General features: G+C 38.2%; 2 protein-coding genes and 2 long non-coding RNA genes across 6 annotated transcripts; 2 read left to right on the top strand and 2 right to left on the bottom strand.

Moving 5' to 3' along the window:
• Positions 1–78: 78 nt before the first annotated feature.
• LOC103480106 (uncharacterized) lies at positions 79–8,627 on the bottom strand. 2 transcript variants are annotated; one of them, XR_014084522.1, is made up of 8 exons: positions 8,391–8,627; positions 6,105–6,226; positions 5,904–6,014; positions 4,770–4,823; positions 3,001–3,171; positions 2,692–2,814; positions 303–888; positions 79–263 (listed from the first exon to the last, which is right to left on the bottom strand). XR_014084522.1 is itself a non-coding variant. In XM_008434923.3 (7 exons), the coding sequence occupies exons 1-7, from the start codon at positions 8,395–8,397 to the stop codon at positions 841–843; spliced, it is 636 nt and encodes a 211-aa protein (XP_008433145.1). In that variant the 5' UTR covers positions 8,398–8,627; the 3' UTR covers positions 79–840. The 2 variants fall into 2 exon arrangements, 1 of the variants encoding a protein (XP_008433145.1); XM_008434923.3 differs by having other exon boundaries at positions 79–888.
• A 2,708-nt stretch (positions 8,628–11,335) lies between these two features.
• cd68 (CD68 molecule) lies at positions 11,336–19,923 on the bottom strand. The gene is made up of 6 exons (XM_081599210.1): positions 19,767–19,923; positions 18,219–18,700; positions 17,991–18,110; positions 15,431–15,500; positions 14,983–15,153; positions 11,336–13,552 (listed from the first exon to the last, which is right to left on the bottom strand). The coding sequence occupies exons 1-6, from the start codon at positions 19,813–19,815 to the stop codon at positions 13,413–13,415; spliced, it is 1,032 nt and encodes a 343-aa protein (XP_081455336.1). The 5' UTR covers positions 19,816–19,923; the 3' UTR covers positions 11,336–13,412.
• Positions 15,647–19,534, top strand: LOC103480105 (uncharacterized). 2 transcript variants are annotated; one of them, XR_014084594.1, is made up of 4 exons: positions 15,647–15,826; positions 15,907–15,962; positions 19,287–19,359; positions 19,444–19,534. It is a non-coding gene; the product is annotated as an uncharacterized LOC103480105 (long non-coding RNA). The 2 variants fall into 2 exon arrangements; XR_014084595.1 differs by having other exon boundaries at positions 19,441–19,523.
• Positions 19,544–19,984, top strand: LOC145548590 (uncharacterized). Its single transcript, XR_014084596.1, has 2 exons — positions 19,544–19,634; positions 19,753–19,984. It is a non-coding gene; the product is annotated as an uncharacterized LOC145548590 (long non-coding RNA).
• Positions 19,985–27,331: the final 7,347 nt, after the last annotated feature.

The following is a 27,331-nucleotide window of genomic DNA, read 5'->3' as shown; positions in this document are numbered from 1 at the left end:
AATTTAGACCCTTAATATACAATTCTAACCCAAGTGGATTAGCGAATGTCCACATGAAATTCAACTTTGTGTAGCCAGTTCTTATTTAAAAAGCAATGAAGTTGTTTTATTATCAGTCCACTCAGACAAAAACAGTTCCATAAGCCATCCATTGTTTTATGGCCACATGCAACAGTCAATGGGCGAGAGGCGGGGCTCCTGCACAGGGTGCTATGGTGTGTCCCAGCACAGGGGCATCCTGTGCATGGGCCTGTAACATGGGCCTGTAACATGGGCCTGTAACATGGGCCTGTAACATGGGCCTGTAATGTCCATGTTACAGGTAACATGACATTTATTTATATTGATACAAACCTCAGGTCAGAATGGTAAATGAGATGAGGTGAATGAAAAAACAGTTACAAGAGTTATTGGGAACTACGTAGAGACTCATTATTCTTTCAGCTGATTGTGTTTAACAGTGTCTTGGACACCAACAGCTTCACATGTTTTACAGCGGATCCTGTCTGTACCGCTTAACAGGACAAAGAATCTGACTGACTGCAGATCTGTTTACATCCATCTTACAAACATTTCCTGCACTTTGCACAAGCTGCATTCCATCAGACCATTTCAAAACATCTTCAGTGTTCAAATATTATGCACTGTGTGTAGACTTTCTAAAAGACTGAAAATGGAGAGCAAAAAAGGTAAAGTTATATGTGGGTAAAAACTATAAGTTCGATATTTATAATATGTTTTAGGAGTGCATTAGTGGTTTGACTTTAAGAAAATCAGAACTATAGTTGGCATAAAATAAGGATTAGTTGAGCTTTAAATCTGCAGCTGCACATAGTCTGGTCATCCTTCTCTCTGCTGGTCGGCTGGTGATTTGATCGTGATCACTGGCTGTGGAGGCAAAAAGAGAAAAGAACGTTTGAGTCTTATAATAATATTGTTAGCTTAATTTCATCCATCCATCCATTTTCTGGCACCCTTGTCCCTCGGTGGGGTTGGGAGGGTTGCTGGTGCCTATCTCCAGCTGGCGTGCCGGGCGAGAGGCGGGGTCACCCTGGGCAGGTCGCCAGTATGTTGCAGGGCAACACAGAGACACACAACCACACACACACACACACCTAGGGACAATTTGGAGAGGCCAATTAACCTGACAGTCATGTTTTTGGACTGTGGGAGGAAACTGGAGTAGAGGAAACTGGAGTACCTGGAGAAAACTCATGCATGCACAGGGAGAACATGCAAACTCCATGCAGAGAGACCTGGGGCTGGGAATCGAACCCAGAACCTTCTTGCTGCAAGGCAACAGCTCTACCAACTGCGCCACTGTGCAGCCCCCTGTTAGCTTAATTTTGGTTTTATTTCTGAAAACTAATATACAATACCTTTAAGATGTTTTTATGTATCTAGAAAATATCTACATTTAGTTTTAACTAGAAAATACATTGAATACTTAGAATACAGTGGAATGTTTGCCAGTTGATTTCCTGAACTTAAGATGTTTGAAGGTTTGCATTCTGTTTGATAAACCAAACCGGCTTTAACTCACAACCCTCTGCCTGAGCTGTGTGTTCAGTAAACCAGCTGCAAATCTGGAACACGGCTACGGTGTTCCAGATTTTTGCCTTCAGCTAAAAATCACATTTCTGATTATATCTGTTAAAACACTTCATTTTCCAGCTGCAAATAAGCAGGATTAGACATTGATATGTGTGAGTGGGCTTCCTATCTTTTCCTGTGACTATACTGAAGTTAAAGTGACCCTCAGGCAGACACTCTTATCTCTAATTACGTCACTTCTGAAGTGAATTGGTTGCATTGGATTTTATTTTAATAAAGGGGGCTGAGTCAGCAGTATATAAATCGAAATGAATTTAATTGCCAAACACAATATTTAGATTTTTATTTGTAGTAAAATTTTAAAACCATGCAGTCATTTTCCTTCAACAATGTTGGAGTGCATTGGAGTACGCTGTTGCTCTGACACAAAATAATCCATTTAAGTTTGGTAATGTAATAAAATAGGAAATAAAAATTCAAAGATTATGAATATTAATTGAATATGCTACAAATCTTCAAGGAAATGTGGATGTGCAGCATGAGTGTTGTTTTAGAGGAGAAACATTTCATAATATTTCCAGTATTCAAATGTTCAACAAAATCAGGACAAAAAATGTTGAAAGGCTCTGAATATGGCAATGCAAGTGGTCCATAAAAGTGGGAGCAGACTGCTCCAGGTTATAAGCCAGAAGTGTTTGTTAATTATATATTTGTGTTTTGCTTGTTGAAAAAAGCAGTTGGTGAAGCAGTTTGTTTGTTATTCTTTGATCAACAATTACCAAAGTGACTGGACCAGACTGTGAAATGGACCAGTCCGGTGGATGCTCCTACAAAAACCACCGATTGCTGAAAATGTGAACACTACAGCTTTTTATTCTCTTAATATTTACAAAAAAATATATGTAATCAAATATCAGTTTTCAGTTGCAATGTACAGAACAAATATCATCACAGGAGAAAAAAATAGCTCTGAAGTGACTAATTATGCCCTCAGTTTTTCTAACCTGACATTTTAATGGGGATTTGTTTTTTTTCCTATCTTTCCTCCTGAAAAACAAATAGTAACACTGAGTATAGACAATTTACCTCGGGAATCTTCATTATCGGTTTACTAAGTCAGTTGGTTTGTGAACTCACCATTTTGCTGGCTGCTCCACAACAGTTGACCACCTTGCAGCAGTAGGCAGCCAGAGTGGCAGAGATGGCCAGCAGACAGGCCTGGATTAGAATCCCTCCAGCAAAGAAATGGGAATGGATGCTCTGAAAGTGGACAGAATGAACCAGCACTGGATTACAGCTAAACTCCTGAACTCAGACATCAACTCCTTTCATATGTTACACAATATCAGTTAGAATCCAACATTCATTCTTCAGTTCCTAAAACTGGACTTTACTTCTCATCTGAACTTGAGGGTGTGGTTTTTAGGAATATTATTCAGTCTTTACCTCAACCTGCTGACAGATTGTGTGGTAATTATATGTACTGTTGATGGTGTTTCTCTCAAAAGAATCAAACCAGCAGTTGGCGGACGAGACTCCCAGTATTATTATGGTGAAGATCATGTTCAAGAAAGAGGCAACACATGCCAAGATCTGCATCACCAAACAGGCCGTGAGCTGTCACAAAAGAAAGGTTTTATATATAAATATAGATTGCTTTGAACACATTCACATATTAAACACACACACAAAAAAGAACCTTTCAGAGTAAAGCCATCATATAACAAGAGTCAGTGTCACCATAAGTTTCACTTCTGTTTCTCCTCAGCAGCTGGTTGCTGGAAGCTGCTGGTGTCAGTTAGTGGGTTTTCCACAGTACTCTGATTTGCAGCAGTTTTGCATCCTGTTCCGATCATCTCTGGTTGCACAAGATTACCAGTACCAGTACTGCCGAATAAAGGAAGATGACTGCATAGTCTTTTTAACATCTGCTCCATTAGTGTCAAAAACACTTTTTCTGTGCTCAAAGACAAACAACAGCTTGTACAGCTTGGCATCTTATTGTTCATTTGTTGATATTTTCATATGTAAATCTGACCTTTCCTGTTCTGAGGCCAGTTCATCTAAATTTGTTTCATTTACTGAATGACAGAAAAATAAGATACAATACAAATTTTCTTAGAGTACAGACGTATAAATACTTACAATTTGGTGGATTGTATTGTTAACAGTAAAACTTGTGTCAAACGTTTCAGATATCCTTTAACATTTGAGATCTTCCTCTCAGCCTCAGAAGCTTCCTCTTTTATAGTCCATTTTAGACCAATTACCCACAAGAATAGGATAAGGTTTTTGCTTTTGACAGCATTTTCAAAGTGTAATCTGAAAATGCTTATGGCTTTTGCTGAATGTAACGTGTGAAAAATTTACAGAACACAAATCTAGTTTTGTGTTGCAACACACAGAAAAGAAAATTCACTTCTGCTTTTTGAAAATCTTTAGTTGACTTTCCTTCTTTGTTTCAAAAGACAAAGATCTGAAGTGGGATGTAAATTGTATGCAAAGTTTACAACATTTACCATTAAATCAAGAAATGTGGAAGCAGTGGTGGAAGTGAAGCAATCTGAAATGTCAAATTAAAATTTAACAATAACAAAAACTAAATTTGTCAAGCTAAAAAAAGTGCAGGAGCAAGATTGTCATGAGAGGTGGTTACAATAAATATATCTATGTAGAAATTATTAATTCCTTTTAGCAAATACTGTGCCTTAAACTATATTCCCAGGTGTGCCCTTATTGGATTTAAAGCTGTAAATTAACCTGCTAAGGATTACAGAACCAAAACATCATCATCATAACAAACTATTTTAAAGACATCTCAATGTATGTAAGCTCCAGAAGTCAAAAAGGAAATATCTAAAAAGGACTCTAGTTATTCTGGCATTTGTCAAAAAGAAATTGTTTTGGTAAAATCAGGAATGGGAATTCATTTATTATTCCTCCAAAACATGGATGACCATCGGATCCAGACCAGCACACAATCATAGAGTTTGGATGATTATTTAATAACAGGCATTATGTAAACATGATGAAATTTCAGCTCTGCTTTATGGAGGGAAATTGTTAAAAACTTATTAGCGAGATGAAGGAATTTTAAAGGAGAAACTTTGAGGATTTTGACAAGTGTGATTGGTGAAGTTATTGACATGAAAAGTAACAAGAAGAAGAAGAACATCAAGCTACGCTGCGTTTCATCTGTTCAGAAAGTGACTTACTGTTGGCAGATGTAGGTTCTTTGCTGCGACAGCTACACTCCCAGCTGCAATTACCTGCAATGACAAATCATGATCCTAGGTAAATTTTTTATTTTTCTAGTTAACCCATCATCACTGTTGCATGCTTGGGGTGATAGAAGCATTATTGTTGGGAAAAGTATTCATTATTCTCGGTGTAGTTGGGCACTATCATCCACTGGTTGAGGAAATCAGAACATTGATGTTTTTGATCAATGTACTAAAGAGATACCAAAATTATATTTCTTGTTAAATATACTAGTTTAAAATTTTTTAATTTCAAACTGAGAGCTTATTTTTCTGGAGTTTTGGGAGAACTGAAAAACAACCCCTCCAAGGTGCATCCCACATCAAAGTATATAAGTACCTAACTTAATAGCACTTATAGTCGCCACCAGGTGTTTGTTAATTGTTGCTGCCGCTAGTATGTAGGGGGAGTTTTGTGGAAGTAGGTGGCGCTTTGTGAGAGCAAGTGTTTAGGCACCCCCGAATGGTTGCCATGGGATATTCAAGGACTCCACAAACATGCAGGATGAACCAAAGCAACACTTCATCTGTGTTTTGATGAGGGAATAACATTATAACATGATATAAAGGACAGAAAAGTATATTTTATATAATGCCCCCTTAAAACTCTGACCTGCATCCATGTCTTTGCTCAGTAACAACATCCCCATGGAAACGTGCAGTGTTAGTTTGGCATGTAGGCCAAATCATTTATTTTGGTCTCTAGAACTTTCGTCCTCATATTCCCTATATCTCCTACATGGGTCATGGTTAACTATATGACTACTATTGTAAGGCACTGTATCCACTGTACCCTTGCCAATAATACCTGGTGCTAGTATCTGAGTGACATCATGTCCAATATGACTGGTTTCCATCTGAAAGGCTGAAAACTATTATCATGCATTATTTTAGAATTGAATAACTTTGGATGAAAAGCACCGTCTGTTCGACTCATACTTATAAACATCAGAGTAATAAACAGTTTTTCTGCAGCTATCATGTCTGCATGTGTGAGGTTCCTCCAATGGAAGTGTGGCTGCAGGTGCATCAGTAAAGAACGTTACAGGCTTCAGGTGAACCTCCAGTTTGATTCTACTGGGCACTTACCAGCAGGGAAAAGACGAGTAAAGGAACATCAGGTTCATAAGAACTCAGACCTTTAGCCCTAAACAAACTGAGACTGATGATCATATACACACTGAAGCAGATTTGAGTTATCTGTGGAACAAAGAAAAAATAGTTCAATTAAGGCCACAAAATAGTTGAAAAGCAAAGATTTAAACATACATAGACCCTCACACAGCATACCCCGAGAACTTTAGGCTCAGCTTCCAGATATTTCTCCTTCCTTTTGGCATTCCTCTGAAACGTGACGGCAACCAGCGGGCTCTGGGCTGGGCTGGCCCCTTGCTCCACAGCTACTGCCTCATCTGAAACCAACACTGCCACGTTTAGTCAACAGCCTTAATTGCAATATTTGATACTTTTACTGTGCATATTGTGGAAATTGATATGATTAATTTCAGCTTAGTTAGTCTGTTTAACACCAACATAGAACAAATATTGATCAAACCATTTACAAGACAAATAATATGTCATAACATGCAGTTGTGATGTCACTTCAAAATAGGTGTCATTTTTTCATCCAGGTTGAAAAATGTTTCATTGAGATGAAAATATATTTCTGGAGAAGCTCTTGGGCACAAAGGCAGCAACACACACAGCACTCTACACTGTCAAAGGTTGGTGCTTGTCTACCTCCGCAACTTGAGTTTCATTCTATTTTTATTCCATAAGTTTTCATGAGATGTTAGTGTATTAATTTCTTCTGTAACAACTTCAGCTCTTTTGGAAAGGCATAGTTTGTAAAAAAATAAAATAAAATCAAAATTCTTCTTGGAGTGTATTCCTTTTTTTTTATTGGCTTCAGTGGATCTATTTTGAGAGTGGTGAAAAATGGGTAATGAGGCCGAAGACATGCACACAGGTCATCAGTTCGGGACTCAAACCTGTGACCGCTGCATCGAGGTCACAGGTTTGTGACCTCGGTGCAGCGCCCATGTGGGCTTCACCGCACATGGGCGGTGCTTCCATGGGTGGTGCTTCCATGGGTGGTGCTTCCATGTGTGGTGCCCACCACCATGGGTGGTGCTTCACCTCTGCGTCACCACAGAACCCTGAAGTATATTTCTAAGGTCCCACTCTGATGTTCCATAAGAAAGCCCTGTTTCTTAGGTCAGGACTCTGCACAGGTCAGTCAGGTTCTCAAACCTCAATCTCACTCATTCATATACCGGCCCTGCTTTGTGTGCTAGTATAAGGAAGGGGTCACCTCCAACTGGGCCCAAAAATTTGGGAGTATAATGTTTTTTTAAACTGTATTGGTATGCAGAAATGTTTAGATCTCCTCCTAATACAAGCAAGTGGCTGATCCCAATTCCTGAAAAAAAACCCCAAATAAACTAGCAGTATCATTCCGCCATCAAACTTTATCCATAACACAATTTCAGTCATGCAAGAGGTGATTTCATGATAACTGCCAAACTCCGGGCTTGCTGACTGGATTAGCAGACAAGAGGCATGATGCAACATTCCAAACAACATGTCTCCACTGCTATGGATTCTGGTGATTATATACTTTACATCAAATTTCCATTTGGAATCACTAAAGTATTTTTGAATTTACATTTGAGACTTTGCATTGTCTTGGTGATGCAAGGCTGAAATGCAGCAGCCTGGCCAAGGAAACCTGCTACATGAGGTTCTCTGCTTTTCTCCAATCTAAAGGCCATATGAAGTTTGGAGGACTGAAGCTATGACTGCAAAAAGCTGGTGACCTCTTCACAATAATCTGTGATTTTACATGGCTGGGCTGCTGTTGTTCCCAACTGCTTCCACTTCCACAACAAAAACAGTTGACAGGATTATTTAGCAGTTAAATTTAATTCACAATTTGCATCCTATCACAGTAGCTGGAGTTCACTGAGCTCCTGAGAGCGAGCTGAAGCAGGAAGGCCACAGCTGGATTTTATCCAACTGTGGCCATGGAACTGACATTTCTACTGATGTAGCAATATAGTGTAAAATTGATAATCTGTTACAAAACAAATGCAGATGATACAGATACAGGCTCACAAAAGTATTCATAACCCTATTCCATATTTTGTCATATTACAACCACAAACATAAATCTATTTTATTGGAATTTTATGTGAAAGACCAAAAAAAGAAGGTCGTATACATCTAAGAGGTAGAAAGAAAATTATATATTTTTTTACATTGGTAAACTAATGTAAAAATACAACTTGACAGCCATGTATTTTTCTGGTCAGTCACGTAATATTTCAACATAATACATCGTTACAGACGTAGTAATTGTATTGTATTCTGATTAGTCCATTATCATACCGCGAAGATCCAGCATGAACCGTTATCTGAAACAGGAAGCCGTTCATAACAACAGCGGCAGCGCACAAACTCTGGAAAACAGTGGAAACTAAGCGTCTCAGTTTCTCCTGTTTAAACTAAAAGTACAAAAAAGAAGAAAAGTTTCCCTCACTATTATCTGTAGCAAGCGCGAATTCTCCTTTTTACCTGCCATGATCACAGAATTGGTCTTCGCCCCGGTCGCCTTTTTCTTGTCTCCTGTTTAGATGGAAAAGCTGCTGGTGTTTTTCTGCGTTGATCTTCGCTTCCAGTCGAAGGTTTTGCAATCGTTGGCTGCGGCTGTCTGTGGGACACGGAGTCCACGCCCCGCCGCCCCACGGCGGGGGAAGAGAGGAGCCCACTCAGCTGGGAACCGAGACTTCTGCTTTCTGATGGTTCGACTGCACAGCCTGTTCAAGTTCCTGACATCTGGTCACTTCCAGTCACTGCGTACACACCTCACTTTAATCTATTATAAAATGCTCCAGATACCAACAGTGTCTATGAAAAGTATTCACCCCCCAAACTGTTCTACCCTTTTATTACTTTTATAAATCAATTATGATCAACAAAACTTTTTTTTACCAAAAAAGACAAAAACAAACAAACAAGCAAACACATTAATGTAAAATTCAAAAGGAACTTTTACAAAAAATAATGACAAATATAAATATGTAACATACATATTTACATATGTATTCAAGTCAATTTAACAGATGCACCTTTGACTCCAGTCCCAGCAGTGAGTCAATGTGGATGGCTGTCAGTCTTCTGGACGCTGCACTTTTCCTCCATTCTTCCTGTTAAACTCTTGCAGCTCTGTCGGGTTGGGATGGATCAGCTGTTAACAAGTCCAGTCACATTTTCTCTATCAGATTTAGATCTGACCTTTGACCTCTCTCAAGCCTCATTCTAGCCTCAGTAACTAAAGAAACTGAGGAGTCTCTTTAGTTATGCCAATAGGTTGCTGGAGAAAAACGTACCACTTTTCCTTACTCTGCTACTTCTTTCTTCTTCTACTCTTCTTCAGTTTGTATTATTTCCTCTTATTTCAACTGTTTAAGTTTTGTCTAAGTTTTTTTCTCTCCGTAGAAGCTACATCTGGTCTGGTATTGTTCAGCTGTGGTTCCATCCTAAAGGAGGACATCGGCTGAGATAACAAAGTCAACAATCGTTCACCCAGAGAACAGAATGTATTCTAGTAACGTACTTCAATACTGTCAACAAAAAGTCTCAGAGGATTATAATGTATAATAATTAGAATGTCTGATTTATGTTTCTAAAAATGATATATTAAAATAAAAATTTAAACTGATGTGTTCATTCTGGTATTTTTAAATGACAAAATTAAAACAAGCAGAAAAACAAATAATAGAGATTTTTCACAAACCAAAATCTTCAGTCACTTTTTATTTATGTTTGAACAAAATATGTTTCTTCTTCTTCAGTTAGTGAAGGAAGCAGAGGCATAATAGCCAAAACATTGAGTTAAAGTGTTGTGTTACTTAAATAATGTTGCTGTAGGTAAAAGAGAAAAAAATGAAGTAGTAAAGCTACTTGTCCTAAATCTACTCATGTAACTTTTGTAAAATATAATATGTAATCCTGTAAAATTCACTGTCTCCAGAATTAGAGTACTATAGCGAATGAGTGAAAAAGATTTTAATCTAGAAAAGCAGACCTTCTCAACAGTATGTGTATGTTCCATATGCACTGGCTCAGGGTTCTGCTGCAAGCTGTGGTTCTGCTGAGGTGTAACGGAGGTCCAGCTTGCTTTAATATTGGACATGATGTCACTCAGCATTGTTGTCTCTGCTCTCTCTTGTCTTCTTCTTGGTAACAGTTCATAGATCCCCGTAAGGCAGCTGTCTTCTGTTCCTCCCTGTTCCCTGGACAACTTCTACTAACACACACTTTCCTTCTAGTTATACATTTCTAGTGCTAATTTACAATGTTACCAAAGAAAATATTTCAGTTCAGTTCAGTTCAGTTCAGTTTGAAACAAATGTCATCTGAAGACATTTGTCTACTTTATTATTTAGACTATTTGTCTACTTTATGAGACAAATAGATCTGACTACTAGTGGCTGACTGGACAATTTTGTACATTTGGTTACATTTCCTTGAAAACTAATTAGATGCCATTCTTTACATTGTTTCTGATTTACATAAACATGTATCTATCTTGCCCTGCGACAGACTGGCGACCTGTCCAGGGTGACCCCGCCTCTCGCCCGGAATGCTAGCTGGAGATGGGCACCAGCACCCCTCCTGACCCCATTAATGGACAAGGGTGCACAGAAAATGGATGGATGGATGGATCTATCTTTAAAAAGGGTTAAAATATTAACAAAAACCAAACTGTTCAGTTTTATATTTGTTTGAACTTGAAGAAGACTTCATTGGACATCTGCTACATCAGGAACTGAAAGTATTTTTCACGTCAGTCAGAGAAACTTCTCCTTTCCAACCTTACCTCACTCTGACAGGACAGCTTAGTCAGCAATGCTCTGCAGAATCAGCAGTCAATTTCTTTATTATTTTAACACAAAAAATAACTTAGGAATACAATTATGGTATGGTGTTAGAATTTTGGTTTTCGTTTAAGTTTCTGATCATTTGGTCATGTATAGATTTACCATTTTAGTGTATCGCGTATTCATGTATTCTTATTTTCCCTTACATTCTCGTTTCTTTCTGTTGCTTTCAGGCCTTTCTCCCTTCAGTTCTCTCTGCTTTGTTTATCTTTCTCCTTTCCCTCAGCCTGACACTTGCTCCCCTGCTCAGCTGTGTCCTATCTCCTGATTTCCCCTGTAAGCTTTCACACTCCTGCTTTTCCTTCTCATCTACTGTGGTTTCGTTGTCACTTCCACCTCTCCCTCAGTATTTAAGCTCCTCAGTTTGTCCCATTAATCACTGGGTCCTTCAATCCTCATCTGTGCTCCGAGCCGGCCCATTGCCTTGTAAGTGTCTTGCCTTATTTCATTAAACCATGCATTCCATGACAATCGTAAAATCTTATCAAGCAGTTTGATCCTATAAACTTACCAAACATTGATCCATTATTACACACAACATTTTACATCTGAATGTCTCACAATAAACACAAACACTTAGAAATATTAGTTTTTATTGGCAAAGGAAGCCCGCAACTGATAATACAGTTCATATGCAGCAAATACATGATCATTGCTGACATACCGTAAATCCAGTGGGGATCTGTACACATGACTACATCACAGCGCATCAACTTCAGGACCTGGAGGGTATTAATAGTGCAATATCAAGATGTTTACATGAAGAGCATACATTTTCCCAAACCAGCATGCAAGATTTCTATTTTATGTAACAATTCAAATGTTCTCAGTGAAAATGACGCAGCATGGCTTAGTTTCATAAAACATATTTTAGAAGAGCCACCTAGGGATTATCTACGTTCAAACACATGACACTTTCTTGAACCTCACAAGAAAAATTCAGAAAGCATTAGATTAGAAATTATAAATTCTTTTTATTCGGATGATTTTTTTATTTGTTTGATTTTTCCCTTTTTAAAAGAATGACAATTGGAAAGAACCCTTGCAAGAAATTCCCTTCAGAGTTTGTTAGTGGATTTTTACAACTGCACATAGAATCTTCTTCATTTGATAAAACAGTAGAAAGCCAATGATACATCAGCTCATGGAGATAATATTCTGCATCAGTCCTTAGAAATACATTTTCTGCTGTGTAATATTTTCTGTTGTGATCAATAATTTGGAGCGAAACATGATGTGTCTGTATGAAAAACTTTCATCGTGAGAGGAAAATGTAACTGTATCTAAAGCCAAAAACAAAGTGAACAAAAAAAACCCCAACTAGATCAAATATGCATTAAATGGCATTCTGGGGTAAACACACAACCAAATAAAAAGCATATGCAAATTAAACACTTACTCTAGATATAAAAAAAATGGATGTGAAGTTTATAAATGACATGTCTGACTGCATGGAAGTGTTTGTTGGATTGGATTCAGACTGGCTCAGGCTTCAACAGTCCAACACTTCCTGCCCTGCTTTGACCCGGGAGTGGAGGTGGGGAGCAGCACCAGATGTTAGCAGGAAAGCATTTCTTAGATCATCAAGGCAAATTTCCAGCACATTTATTTTTGACCGACAAAGAAAAGATGTTGGAAACTGTTAGAATGTTCTGCAACGAGCACTGGAACCAGAAACAGTTAGTTAGAAAGCTTGGAATCACATCTTTTCATGTGAACATTTTCTTTTCTTACTACTGGTAAAATCATGAGTGCAGTCTCACTGACTAACCTCAAGTCATCCTAAAAACATCTATACCTAGACTGGAATTCTTTTTTTACATTACAAGTAACAATTTTAAAATAAAGATAAGGTTATGCAGCAGGCTATGCTCTTTAAGATTAGTCACAACATTTATACAACAGTATAACTCCACGGAAGACAAGTGAACAGCAATCAGTGCAATTAATGTAAAAACAAAATCGCTTTCAGTTTTCCCCTTAATGTTAGTTATTATTTCACAAGTGTAAATCAACCCACTTATGTTCTGTATGCCCAGTGATTACAAACAGGAAGTTACCTTTCAAAAAAAAAATCAACAGATTTAAGGAGACCATTAATCAGGAATATGCTCATTAAACCTGGTTGTAAATTCTGGATTAAAATCTAATAAATTTCACCTTTAAATGTATAATGCTCAGGACAGCAAAAGAAGAGCGTTCATGTTACATCCAAGAATTTACTGAATCCCTTATTGATCTGTTTTTTTAGCAAAACAAGAATGGTAACTGGAGTCTTTTACTTTGACTTCTCAGTCAGTTTTTATGACAGTGTCAGTTTAAAGAGAATTTAGTGTCCCATAAAGTTGTACATTTTCAATTTGATGAAATTTGGGCTCAAACTTGTGAAACATTGTGTATGTAAAAGCGTATTAAAGTTATCTATATGGATTAATTAAAGAGTCTATAATTAAGTGTGTGAGTTATTTTTGGCCTGTGTGTTTAAAGTTGTATTGTATATCTTTGGTTCAAATGTTATCAATAGTAACACATCAGAAAAACAGCAACAAATAGGCTTAGTAAAAGGGGATGGGAGTCTTCAGTGGAAGTGCCTCTTTACCCACAATCCCTTATTCAGAAGGTCACTTGTTTTAGACCTACGGCCGGTCCGTCCTCAGAGCGACTGGTAGCCAGCTGTCCTCTTTCTGCGGCCCAGCAGGTACGCTATCAGCACAATGACAATGAGCACCAGCAGAGTCACTCCCACTGCGATGGCAATGCGGTAGTCAGGCTGGTCGGCTGGGCAGGGGTCAGCTGGGCGACACACAAAAGGCACAAAAACTCAGTGATTTCATATGAGTGCTTTAACACCAACATCAGAAACCCAACTTAACATCTGATTGTCCCATTTAAACTATGGTTCAATGTGTGGGTGAATATTAACATGTAAGTAACATGTAAGATCCTTCTAAACTTAACATGCAGTCAGAAGATTTTTTAGCAATTCAGTTGCTAATAAAAACAAGCTCTGTGAAGAGGCTATGAGCAGTCACTATCTTACCAAGATCAGACAACACTCAGCCAACCTGTTCACCTTCTCACCTGGCAGCGGCATTACGCCAAGAGTGGAGGTGGGGAAGGAACACTAAAGGAAGCGACACAAAAACCTCTGAAGAAGATCCTGAACCCAACTTCCTTCTTCACAAAATGCCATCAAAAATGGAGTGGAGTCAGATTTTTGAGGTTGTAGGATTTCTCTTTTCTCTTTAGCAAAAGACCACAAGCTACTTCTCCCGTTAGCACTATGCTTGTGCGTCTGTTTGGTTGTTTAATTAATTTGATATTTCTATGTGGACCAGAGTTTACATTTCTGGTCCACTTCAGAGTTTGATCATGTATTTCCACCGACCCAAATAAACCAGACTTTCTAGGTAAACAATCTGGATTCTAATTAAAGCTAACCAAACAGGTCCAGTGGAAGTGCACCATAAGGCATCTAAACTCAAAATGTCGATTCATGCTGATCCTGTTTTCTACTGCTGTGACAGTTGCAGTAGATGGATACTGACATGAAGGTGTGTGGATATTGGTCGATTGTTTACAACAACGACCTGTAAAAAACAAAAACGACCAGAGTAACCATGGAAGGAAATGTATTGGAGAGAAAAATCCCTAGAATTTATTCATATCAGCTGCTGTGGCATTTGAAGGATGAAGCTGTTTCAGCAGAAAGCAGTTTTGGTCTTGATCAGCTACCATGTGAGTTCATCCAAAATAAAGAAAATCACAAAGTTACTTTCCTCAGGTAAGATACTGGTTGCTCAAAACATTCAATAAAATCCCTTTTTAAAAAAAGAAGAATTTATTTAAAACGTGCACTCTTTCAGTGCCAGTTGGCACACATTGTGTTAAGTTCAACTCATGTAAACAAGTGGAAGGCTTAAAGACTGGTTGACTTGTTAAACCTGCTTTTCCTGAACTGCCGCATTTTGTCCAAAGTGTTGCAGATCATGAGACCGTCAGAGCAGGCAGCACCTCCATGAAGCATTGCAAGAAGCAAAGCCCACTCAGTTCTGGCTTCACTTTTACATACTTTGACATATTATTTAACATGATAAAGGGCTTCAAGACATCAGCAGGTAAATTCCTGTTTAGAATTGGTATTATTTATTCAAATGGAAGGAAATGAATCACAATTTCATAGCTTGGGTTTTGAAGAAGGTGTCTTTTTGTGTGACACTTACAATTGCCAAAGTCATTATTAGTGACATTGAAGGCTTGCAGTCTGTTGTTAGAGACTTCAAGGCTCAGTCCGTTTCCCATGAAGACAGATTCATCCTTGCAGGAGTAGGAGTGTCCAATCTTTGCAGCAAACAGATACACCGAGTCATTCTTTTCACTGTACTTCTGAGTTCCTGAAACATCATGACAAGGAAATTCTCAGGTGCTGATCGGAGATAATATAATGATGAGACGACATTTAAAGCAAACTTGTTGGACTACACTGGACTAAAAAAAGGTTGATAGTTACTGGCATCACATGCTTCTCAGACACATAACAGAGAAAGTCTAAATTAAGCCACAAACACAAACCAGGAAGAAAGCTGGCTTTTTTTTATCCTGTAGAGAATGCAGTGAACAAATACAAAAAGTCCAAAGTCTAATCAGCTTGACGGAGTGTCTTCAACTCACCTGACTTTGTCAAGGGGTAGGACAGACTGAAAGACACAGCATTAAGATAGGCGGTGTTATTAGCAACACTCTGAGGAAACAAAAGAGAATAACACAACTCGTTATTATTGTTTTTGTAGACATGAAATTCAGAGGCTGATAAAATACTGGAGATGTTAATTAAAAATAAACAAACTGTTTTTGAAATTAAACTGAAATCCAGGGAATTTACGGTTCAGTATTTCAACTTTTAGTTTATTCTTATTTCTTAACTTATTTTTCAAAAATGTATACTTGGTCTCTCTCCTACAGAGATAAAAAATATAAAATTAGAAGCTGGGATTTTAAGCTCCTCTGCTGGAACAGAACAGAACTTCCCTTTCCACAGCTCTGCTGAGTGACCTCCCCGTTGTCCAGGTAACCATGGTTCACATTTTACCCACAGAGCGAGGTGTTGTGAAATGTTTGTCATCACAACAATCTGTCTGTGTGTTTAGACTGGAGGTCAGAGAGCATTACAACCAGTTTTATCTTGGGTACAGCAAAATAAAATGTGAGTAAACCTACTAAGGCAACACAATCCTTCAAAACTAACAGCTTATTTTTAACATTTTAACTATAGGAAATTTGCTTAGATATTTAAGTAAAACAATAATAATTATATTTTTGTTATAAGGTTTTAAAATCAAGAAAATCGCTAAATTCTCACATAAATAATTTTTTTTTAACTGATTGTTCAAATTTAATAGAAAATGACATAAAAATGACTAAGACCTAACAGGCCACATGTGGCTGAGGAGCTGCAGGTTGCACACCCCCAGTTTAGGCCAACATTCTGTAATCCTCCCATCAGCTGCCACACCAAACGATGACCAGTCCTTCCCCAGAAGGAAAACAATTCTCTGTTTTCCTAAAAAAAAAAAAAAAGAACGAAAAAAATTGATCTAATCTGTGTTGACAGATTAGGTAGCCAGAGCTGTGGCTACTGATCAGCAGCTTGCCACTATCAGTGTGTGGATGTGTGTGTGAAACGCTCTGGGGGTTTTCTGGACTTGACAAAGAACTATACAAATAAAAGCCATTTACAATTTTCTCATATTAATAATCAGTTGTCCCTAAAGAGTTTTCTCATCAAATAATCTTTTGTCTGTGGAACAATGAGCTTCAGGAACACATTTAACACCATATCAGCTCAACTAAAGCATAAAATGCACCTGTAGCCCTCTAAACAAGGTTAGCTCATGATAAGGTCAACTGCTCCACACATAGTTCCTGTTTACAGATGTCAAGTTGAGTTCCTCATCAGCTGACCTGTTACCTCTGGAATCTTTTCTTTCATGAGTTCACAATTTCATTTGCTTGACTAAATTCTACTTTACTGAATTGATATCTGGGCTGCACAGTGGCGCAGTTGGTAGAGCTGTTGCCTTGCAGCAAGAAGATTCTGGGTTCGATTCCCGGCCCCGGTCTTTCTGCATGGAGTCTCCATGCGTGGGTTTTCTCCGGGTACTCCGGTTTCCTCCCACAGTCCAAAAACATGACTGTCAGGTTAATTGGCCTCTCCAAATTGACCCTAGGTGTGAGTGTGTGTGCATGGTTGTTTGTCCTGTGTGTCTCTCTGTTGCCCTGCAACAGACTGGTGACCTGTCCAGGATGACCCCTCCTCTCGCCCAAAACGTCAGCTGGAGATGGGCACCAGCAACCCTCCTGACCCCATTAAGGGACAAGGGTGTAAGAAAATGGATGGATGGATGGATGAATTGATATCTATTTGATCCCAGTGTGTTTCAACCAAACTCCAGCACTAAAGCAGTCAGGAACCTGTTTTTCTTCTCAAACACAGTGGCTTCGCCCAGTAGTATCATCCCTCGTGTTGTTTCTTGTTTGTTTGGAACCCAACCAAGCTTCTCACAACAGAGAATGGAGGAATGAAGAAAACCTGCTTACAGTTAGGCTATAGAATCCTTTATCTGGGAAACACACATAGCACAAAAAAATTGCCTTTTTAGGCAGTGGAACGAAATCAGTGTAACCTTTTAAAGCAATTAATCTCTCAATGACATATAAGCAAAGACCTACCAACTTTTATTCAGACTGGATCATTTAAACCACTGAGTGAATCCCAGAGATCATTGAGGATAAAGCAGTTTGCTGTAGCTTTGCCTGCATGTGTTTTTAGAAGCAGTTTGCCAAATTTATTTCCCTTTTTAAAGCATCTTTTTCTAATTTGAGTTTCTATGAAATGATCTGTTACAAAGTTGGCTTGTCATCATCAATTATTTACATAGATGAACTTTTGTAGTCAAGCTACAATATACACCAGCATAGTGGTGAAGATTGGTTCTCTCAGAAACACTGACTGGTCCACCAACTTTCTGAAAACCAAACCCGATCTTTACAGTACACTCACTACTCTTACAGTCTCCATATCTAGGGGTCACAAACATTTCTATTTTACCCTAACAGTACTAATATGACCCTAAAGCTGGAAGTGGAGTCTAAAGAGCAAAAAACAAGGGGTGTCTTAACAGAGTCTAATGACTTAATGAGACATAAAAAGGAAAGATTGAATATTAAGTACCTTATTGAAGAGGAAGGTGATGAAGCCCTGTTGAAAGGTAAGGGTCAGGTTGGCTTTGGTTTCCTTGCATTCACCACTTGTCATAGTTTTGTTTGGGTTGATAATGAAGGTTCCATTGCCCTGAAAAAGATGAAAATGATTTCAAAAATTTTTTTTTTGATTTTGAAGACTTAAATTAATTAAGAAGACTTTAAGCAGTCTTTGTTAGTAATGGTTGATAAAACAAACCTTCTGTGAGGAAAGTTTGATCTTTAGCGCCATCTGAGCCTTCAGACAAACCACTCCTTTGTCTGTTAAATTGTAGTTTCCTTCAGTCAGATTGGTAGCTGGAGTAGGTTGAGGTGCTGCTGTGGTTTTAGTAGTTGTGGGTTTAGGAGTTGGGGCTTTAGTCGTGGAATTAGTTGTAGGTTTAGGAGTTGTAGGTTTAGGAGTTGGGGCTTTAGTCGTGGAATTAGTTGTAGGTTTAGGAGTTGTAGGTTTAGGAGTTGGGGCTTTAGTCGTGGAATTAGTTGTAGGTTTAGGAGTTGTAGGTTTAGAAGTTGGGGCTTTAGTCGTGGAATTAGTTGTAGGTTTAGGAGTTGTAGGTTTAGAAGTTGGGGCTTTAGTCGTGGTATTAGTTGGTGGGGCTTCACTTGAACCTTGAAATGACGCCGCAGAACTCATAGTAGAAGATGGTTTGGATTCATTTGTGTCTTTGGCCAGTGACAGTGCTAAAAAGATAGAAGAAAATCACTCCCAGTTCACCTGACGTTTAACCTTCTGAAGCATAAATTGTGAAGTAGCAAACATTTAGATAATGCACAAACTAGATTCGCCATAAATTCCCTGTGCACACATCATGTTTATTACAGATTTCTGATTGCATGAGGCCATAAATGTCTGTTATCTTCAGTTGAATAACTTTATCATACAGGTTTTCTTTTACATTCTCACAGAGTATCTGCCAGATGTCTGATGTTGACAGCAGACAGTGAAGGGAGGCAACATTTCATCTAGACTGTACAATTTACAAAATTGTAATATGATGAACATGATGAAAAGAGTAAATGATGTACTTTGATTTTGTTTATATTAGCGACAAAATTTCCTGTATTTATTCAGAATAATGAATGCACTAACTATGTGACAAGCAGATTTATGACAATGTTTTTTAAAGCACAAGATCAGTCTATCTATGGTAGCTGGAGTGCTCAAGTTTGTCTGTGAGGGAGACAAAGATTCTAAGCATAGCAGAAAAGTAAATAGAAACTAGTTCCGCATAACACACCAAGATTAAAAATGTCAATTCCTTTCTAGAAGATGTCTTCACTCATGTTTCATAAGCCTGAGCAACCTGGATTATTTGACAGTCAACATGGAGTTGTCCACTGTAAGCTGCTCTTTATTTCAGTCCTATGACATCAGCAAAACGAGAATGTTGATGCAGAAACAAACATCACTCATCTCCCAGCAGTCACGTGACTCAGAGCTGCGACTCTAAACGAAAGACTGCAGAGTTCAGAGTTTTAAACAATCCAGGAAGTCACAGTGCGGTCTGCTATCATCCCAGGCATAAGTTCTTACAGCAAACATATCAAACTCTGCCATACAGTGATGAAACTCCAGCACCAGCTCACTACTCTATAGAATCACACAATATGTCAGGTATTCAATAAAGTAGCAGAATATTTTGGTTTTACTTGTATACCATTCCACCAACTTTCTACTAACTCTTCAAATTTCTTTTTGATATTTTTACTCTTTTCTGGCCAAATGGACCCAGAAGTTTCTCCTTACCTGTGAGAGCACAGCAGGCAACAAGGATCAACACAGCAACTCTCTGCATGGTTTCAGGTCTTGACTGACAGCCTTGTTCTCCGTTCTTCACACCAGCCTGATATGCAAGAAGAGTGAGGCACTTCTTTCCATAAATACACGCCTGAGTCAAGGCAGTACAACAGCAGAGGAAGCACAAACAGCAAGCTTCAAAATAAAAGCAATGGCCGTTAATGTGAGCTGTTTTAAGTTTAATAGCTTTGTTGCCTATTGCAATAAAACTTCTCAAAATTAAGGATGGAAGTGCAGACTAGGTGGAGTTAAAATATCCATTGGTTACCTTTTAATACATTTTGATTTATTACTTTTGTCAGTTTCAAGTTACGGCAGTGACTTTTGTGGGCTTTTCAGTCACACACTCTCTTCCAAATATTGCTCTTACATTTACTTACTAAACATTTTGCTGTAAGTTATAGTTTGCTGTTTGACACTGTACCTTGATTACGGTGCAAATGATGGAAACTCAAATCAAATTCCTTGTTTGTATTTGCAATGCAGTTGATTCTCATTCTGATTTACAAAGGGGTACCAACAATTTTGTCCACATGTGTAAAAACTCACCAATTTGATACTTATTTTAAAACAATACACTTACGTAGATCTATAAAGCTCATTACAACCAAATGTAATTAATGAACTCATACAAAGCATTCTGAGCCACTCCACCTATCCTGTCTTTCAACAAATTCAGCAACTTAATAGTGGATTAGAATATCTAACTTAGCCATACTAAACAGTGCATATCAGTATTTCAAATGTAGAATGGTGTCTTTAGCTCCTTAGAGTTAGAAACAGATCAATTCCATTTACAATGTAATCCAGTCAGACTAAGTACATTATGAAAGGTTCTTTAGTAAAGAACTGTCTGTGTATAAAACAAACTGAATCTTAACTGTGCTCCCCCTCCCTCATTCTGAGCAGGTTTGGGGCAACAAAACATGACATGAAGTTCCCGACTGTACATAATAGAGATTGAGGAAAGTGAGCATGGCAGAGTCAGCTGGTGAAGCCATGAGTCTGACACTCTCCATGTTTTCTCTTTCAATCCACTTGATGGCAAATAAAACAGACTGGATCCTCTTGAACAGGTTTGGCTGTTTTACTACAAACTAGAAAAGATACAGATGTAAATTATCCTCAAAGAACAATAAACAGTAACAGAGTCACATGAACCAGGTAAAAACTGTGTAGCTCCACTCCAACTGCCCGGCTCATTTCAGTATCACCAAACCTCAATGGCCATCTAATAAACAATGGAATATGCAAGTTTACTAGAAGGCATTAGAATAGTTTCTAATATTGCAAATCCTTATGCATAAGAGTTTTTTTTTTGACTTGTTAAAATATCATCTTGTACACATTTTAACCTGGAAATTATGCTCTTTAAGATTAAATCTCTAAGATATACAAACTTAAATTATTATTCAGGTTTTAATAAACTGAAGATAGGGTCCTATGCCCTCATTAAAATTTTAAGGGTTATACCAAACTACAGAACTTTCCTTTTGTTTCTCTCATTATAGATACTCAGCAATCTGAGTTTACAACTGTTGTTCTGCAGACGAATAAAAAAACTTCATGGATTTTAAAAATAAAAATCCATGAAGTTCTGGGTTACTCTAGAAGGCAAGACATATTTTTACTACCTCTATCAAGTTTCTCATTTAATGATATCTAAAAAAGAGTGAAAATGTGCATATTGCTATGATGTGATATTGTAATTTTAAATGTTATGTAAGTGGAAAATCGTGTTTCACCTAGGGCTAAAGTTCCTGAAATAAATGGGCTTTTCAATAATATTTTCATTTATCAAATGGGACTGTACATATTACAGTAAGGTGTTATGTCTCATATTGAGGAGCTTTTATTTTGACAGTGCAGAAAAGGAAGTTCCTCTGCTCATTCTGAAGTTCCAAAAACATCCGAAGCTCTTCAACAGACAGCAATATTGAAGAATCGAAACCAGAGTGAGAGCAAAAAGGGCAGGAGGAGAAGCTTTCAATGAAATGAAAGTGGACTGAATAAACCAGAAAGTTTCTCTGGTCTCCTCACATGATTTCCCCACTGTGCTATTCAAAAATATCAAGCAGCAACACACTTTCAGCTGGAGGAAGGGTGTGTGTTAGTGTTAAAACTCTGCTCCTTTATGTTCGAAGGCTCGAGCTAACAGTCAGCCATGCTAATTGTTGCGTCAGAACTAGAGTGTGATCAGTTTTAAACTTCTCTTCAAATCTTGAGGTCATAAGTCAGTTTATACTGCTAAGTATTATTTATGGAAGATGTTTTTCACATTATTATCTTATGGGTGGTTGAATGCAGTTGTTATCGCTAATTATATAAGATATTATAGGTTGTGAATATCTTGTGTTCAGAAGGACGAATGAACACTATCATCTAACCAAAGGACAAAAATTACCATCCAGGCAACTTCCTATAGTATATTCTCAGGCATCAAAGACAAATTAATCTTGTACTTTAGAAAATTAATAAATTACTTTATACCTAAATCATGGGTATGAATAATTTTGGGCTTTTGTGTAAGACTGTAAGATATAATCCAAGTTATGACTATAGCTATCTATTTATAAACCTAAATAACAAAATACTCATTGTGGTGGAATATTTATTGAAGTAATGCAGCTCAGCCATAACTCAAGATGTTTAAATAGTAAAGTTCGACTAGTACAATGCTGATGATGGCTGCGGTTGCTTACAGGGAGGATTTTGCATGAGATTGTGGTACCAATCCTGCAGGTTGTCAGTGTAGCAGCAAGTTATTCAAAGAAATGGACTGGGCAGCAGCTGCAGTTCTCTCAGCAGTGTCTCTGTAACAGTTGAACAGTTTAACAAATGTAATTCCAGTAACAGTAGCAGAAGTAGTGTTAGTATTATCTGTATCAGAACTAAAAGACTACATTTAGCACTTTTCTGTCATTTGAGTTTTATTCAGCTGACAAAACTGGAAGGATATTTTCTGACATCATGTGACACAAAAAGAGGAAGTAGGAAGTAGGGTTTCTTAACCACACATTGTGACAGAGTTTAACGTTTGCCCTGCTGTCGCTGTCAAACTTGTTCTCAGCTCAGTCTTATGACTGGCTGAACATCCCGTCTGTCAGATGTGCAATCTCTAACACAAGTACTAACAAGTCAGGCTTTTGTCTCTATGGGTTTCATTTGTTTATTTGGTATTTTCAGAAGCGGAAGTAAAATCTGACCTCACGGAAACCTCTCTGGAGATTTCAGATTTGAGCAATAGAAATATATGATGAATGTCTAAAGTACATTTATGGCCTTAGTAGGACATGTGAGTTTTTACATAGTTACAAAGTAGAGAAATTAGGACAGTGGTTCTTAACCTTTTTTGAGGTACCGAACCCCCCAGTTGCATATGCGCACTCACCGAACCCTTCTTATTCCAACTCTCACCCCACCCCCCGACACACAAAATACTTTGTGGTATTCTGATTTAGTAATGTAATTATATTAGCTGTGTAACCTCCCCTACACCACTAGAGGCAGTAGCAACCCCGAAAAGATGCTACTAAGGAGCCGATTTAGACTATAGAATTTGGTAAAAACTGTGAGCTTTGCTGAAGTAATTAAAGACACAAGTTCAAATCCATGCTGAGAGTGGAACTCCTTCATTCAGGGCTCCTTCGCAGCTCTGATTAGCTAAGCAATGTAACGTGATCCTCTGATTGGCTAAGCAATGTAACGTGATCCTCTGATTGGCTAAGCAATGTAACGTGATCCTCTGATTGGCTAAGCAATGTAACGTGATCCTCTGGAGCAAGTGACGGCAAAGCGGGGCGTCATCACGACTTTACACAAGTGTGTCTTTACCTCCGCGGCAGAGGCTCCACCGAACCCCTGAGACCGACTCACCGAACCCCTGGGGTTCGATCGAACCCAGGTTAAGAACCACTGAATTAGGATCAATTTAGATTAATGGAACTTAAATAATGTCATTAATAATGTCATTATTTAAGTAATAATTCTACAGTGTACGTCATGGGCAAAAACATTAGCAATTCGGTAAAATTTAAAACCTCAGCACAGTCCAACCTCCAAAAAGCAATCGATTCTCAACAGCCGAGAGCCCAGATTCTCTGGACAAAGCAAAGTGTGGCTCAAGCTGGTTTTTAACAGGCTACATTACTACTGACAGAAGTTTTGAAAATGCAGCACCTCTTGCAGACGAAGAAGTGCTGCAAGAGGATGATTTAAGTTCCTGGACTCTTCCAACCTGAGCAAAGAAGAGGTAAAGAAGAGATTTGAGTGTTAGGGTTGATTTGAGATGGAAGACTTGCAATGATGTGGTGAGGGGATATTGGCTCTGACAAAAATCAAAGGGAGGAGATATTTTTTACATGTGCAGAGGAGGGATGGTGGATTAACTAGAGCAGTGTTTCTCAACCGTTTTTGGAAATAGTGTCTGTTTATTCTTGCCATACAGTCCTGTGTATTAATTATTGCTCAAAAGGTCTTGCCATACCAGTTTATTCCTCTGTACTTACTTTAGTTTCTTAGTTTATTCTTGCATTTTGTTCTTCGTTCATTTCCATTTAGTTTCATTTGATTATTATTATCCTCTCTTGGTTTATTGCCATGTCCACTTTAGTTTCTTTCCTGTTGCTAGATTTTATAGTTTATACTCACCATCAGTAATCTTCACTCATCACCTGCTGCGCCGCCTAATCGTCATGTGTTTCACATCATGTGTTTCACATCATGTGTTTCACATCATGTGTTGATTTTTTCAATGTTCAGCGTCGGATTCTCTGTTTTTATGCCATAATTCACATCTAGTTCGTCGCTCCGTTTTATGTCCCGCTTCTCCTGTTTTGCGCAATGTGCGCTCTTTTTTTTTTTTTTAAGCCCCTAAGGTGCAGGGCGGTCAGGAAGCGTATCGATGGGGAAAAGGCAGACTTTTTCCCATCGATGCAGCACATATATACTGCATTTTGATTATTGAAATTTAAAAGTGCTGTGTTGTTCTATCACCCCCGTTTCATACCGGACCACTTACAGCTCCGGTGTTAACGCTATAAATTGAACGCTCTCTATCGTGGTATCACTCATGGAGGGATTTCTTGATTTCTTTATTTAAATAGGTTCATTTTTCAGAGGGATACTCAGTGAGGGTATCGTGATTTTAGCTACCAGTAGCAGGAGAACGGAGCTGCGCCAATAAGCTAACAGAAGCTAACAAACACTGAATAGAAGAAGAGCTGCCATCGATACAGTTGCAGCCAAGCATGGTTTAATGTTACACAATACAGTTTTACGAAGTTGCTCAAAGTCTAAACTGGCATTGTTGTGCATTTAAGATGTAAAGTTTACCTTCGACTACATGCCCCCCAAAGGCATCCCAGCGCCCCCTTTTGTAAAAATGTCCGCCAGCGCCCCCTGCCGTCCTCTGAACGCCCCCTGAGGGGCGGTACCGCCCACGTTGAGAACTGCTAAACTAGAGGGAATAAGTGGAGATTGGAGCAGAAAAAGAGCAAAATCACAGTTCATGAAGAAAACACAGAGTTTGTTGAGTTATGGGGGAGGGTGAGATGGAAGCAGACAGCAGCAGTACAGCCCCCTAAAGGAAGCCACAGGAAGAACAACGATTGAGCAAATATGAAATGGGAGGTTACATGCAACTGGGTTGCATGAGATTCATTTTACATTTTATACTCTCCCTTTCTCAGTGCAGGTTTGATTCTCACAAAACAATTATATTAAATCTACTTATAGAAGATTACTATACGTGCACATATATACTAAGTGTGTATGTACACATTTAGAATAAGTACTCTGGGTCATTGAAAAGAGAATATTTCCCCCTGTTTTTGTTTATATTTAGAAAGAAGACTATGCTCCAGCATATTCAGATATTTCATGTGTTGCTTTAAATATCTTGGAAAAGTATTCATGTCGTTTATTTTCATTTTAACTTGTCCTGCCCGGCACTGTGGCACATAACGTTTAGAAATTGCTTTGTGTTTATTTCAAATTCAATGGACATGGAGATGGTAAAGAAAGTGAGAAAGAGTAGAAAGAAAGGGAGAGAGGTGGGGCAAAAAGTTTAAAGGGAAAGAAGGACATGAAAGTAGAACAGAGAAAAATTTTTAAAATTTAAAATACAAGATAACAAGTTTGCTTTAACACCTGCAGCGCATAAAAAAACAGAGAACTGAGAAACCACAGAAACAAACAACATATGAATATATAACAACAACAGAGTCACTGGAAAGTACAGAGTATTAACTAAGTTGTCACCAAAGATATATTTGGTGACAACTTAGTTTAATTTTTTAACAGTTACAACTCATTATTATTATTATTATTATTATTATTATTATTATTATTATTATTATTATTATTATTATTATTATTATCATCATTATTATTATTATTATTAAGATTTTATTTGATATATCAACATAAATTAGAGCATAATAGTGGATCATTATTGCCACCAAATAAAATCAAAAAGATACATAATTATTAAATAAAGATCAGTTGAGTATGATTTACTCTCTGTATAAATCTGGATGTGAAGACCTAAGGGACTCATTAGTTTTATTTGTGCATTTTATAAACATGGGTCATTTCCACTACCTCATCAGTTATGTACTATCCTGGGCTAATCTATCTAAGCAACTACTTCTAAGTTTGTTTTTGTAAAAAATGGACAGAATGTGAAATAAGTTGGGGGAGTGTTAAAAGGATCCAGAATTAGTTGAACATGTTGGCCTAAATATGTTGCAATATTCCTGTTACCTAAAAAAAAATATGTTTGTGATACGCCAAAACTCACAATTACTTCAAAAATGTACATCTTTTGTTATATTTTTCACCCATAGAGGTTGGAATATTTTTACCGATGGGTAGATGAACCATAATGGTCCATTCTGTACTGGAGTCAGAGTAAACACAGGAAGCCTAACTTTACCTGTTTAGTGGAACACAACTTCCGAAGGACCTAATCTGTGCCCTCGATGTTTCATCAGAACGCTTTGAGTCATTTGTACTAGCAGAACTAACGAAGGCTAACAGGTGATCATAGGTGATCACTACCTTAACGAGCTAAAAATAAATGCCGTGCTGAGACCGGCAGAGCTGGACGCTCTTTGAAATGCTAACAGGAGCTGTACTGACATCATCGATCCAACCGGACCCATGAAGGTCCGGTGTCACTGTTACCACCACACCTGTGTGTTAACAGCGCAGCTGTTGCCGAACTGGACACAGCTCTACAGACGCTGGGAGGCACGTCAAAGAGAAGCAGTGCTAATGGAGCTATTACTACTGGAAATGCTAATGGAGATGGAACACCTGTACTGAATGTGAAACCACTACCAACACCGAACAAAGTTCAGACCCTAAACAGCTGTTGCCAAACAGAACACAGAGTTATAGAAGTACTAAGAGGTCTTGTCCGACCAGAGCTACGTGCCATTAGTTGTTTCATTTGCAAAGCTGAAGGCAGCAGCAGCAGCAAAACACCAGCTCCTAGCCTCTTCTTCTGT

Source organism: Poecilia reticulata, chromosome 18 (assembly GCF_904066995.2).
Source record: "Poecilia reticulata chromosome 18, P_reticulata-male-v2, whole genome shotgun sequence".
In the NCBI taxonomy this organism is placed as follows: Eukaryota; Metazoa; Chordata; class Actinopteri; order Cyprinodontiformes; family Poeciliidae; genus Poecilia; species Poecilia reticulata.
Note: the sequence above shows the minus strand (reverse complement) of the source record. Positions and strands in the feature narration are given on the sequence as shown.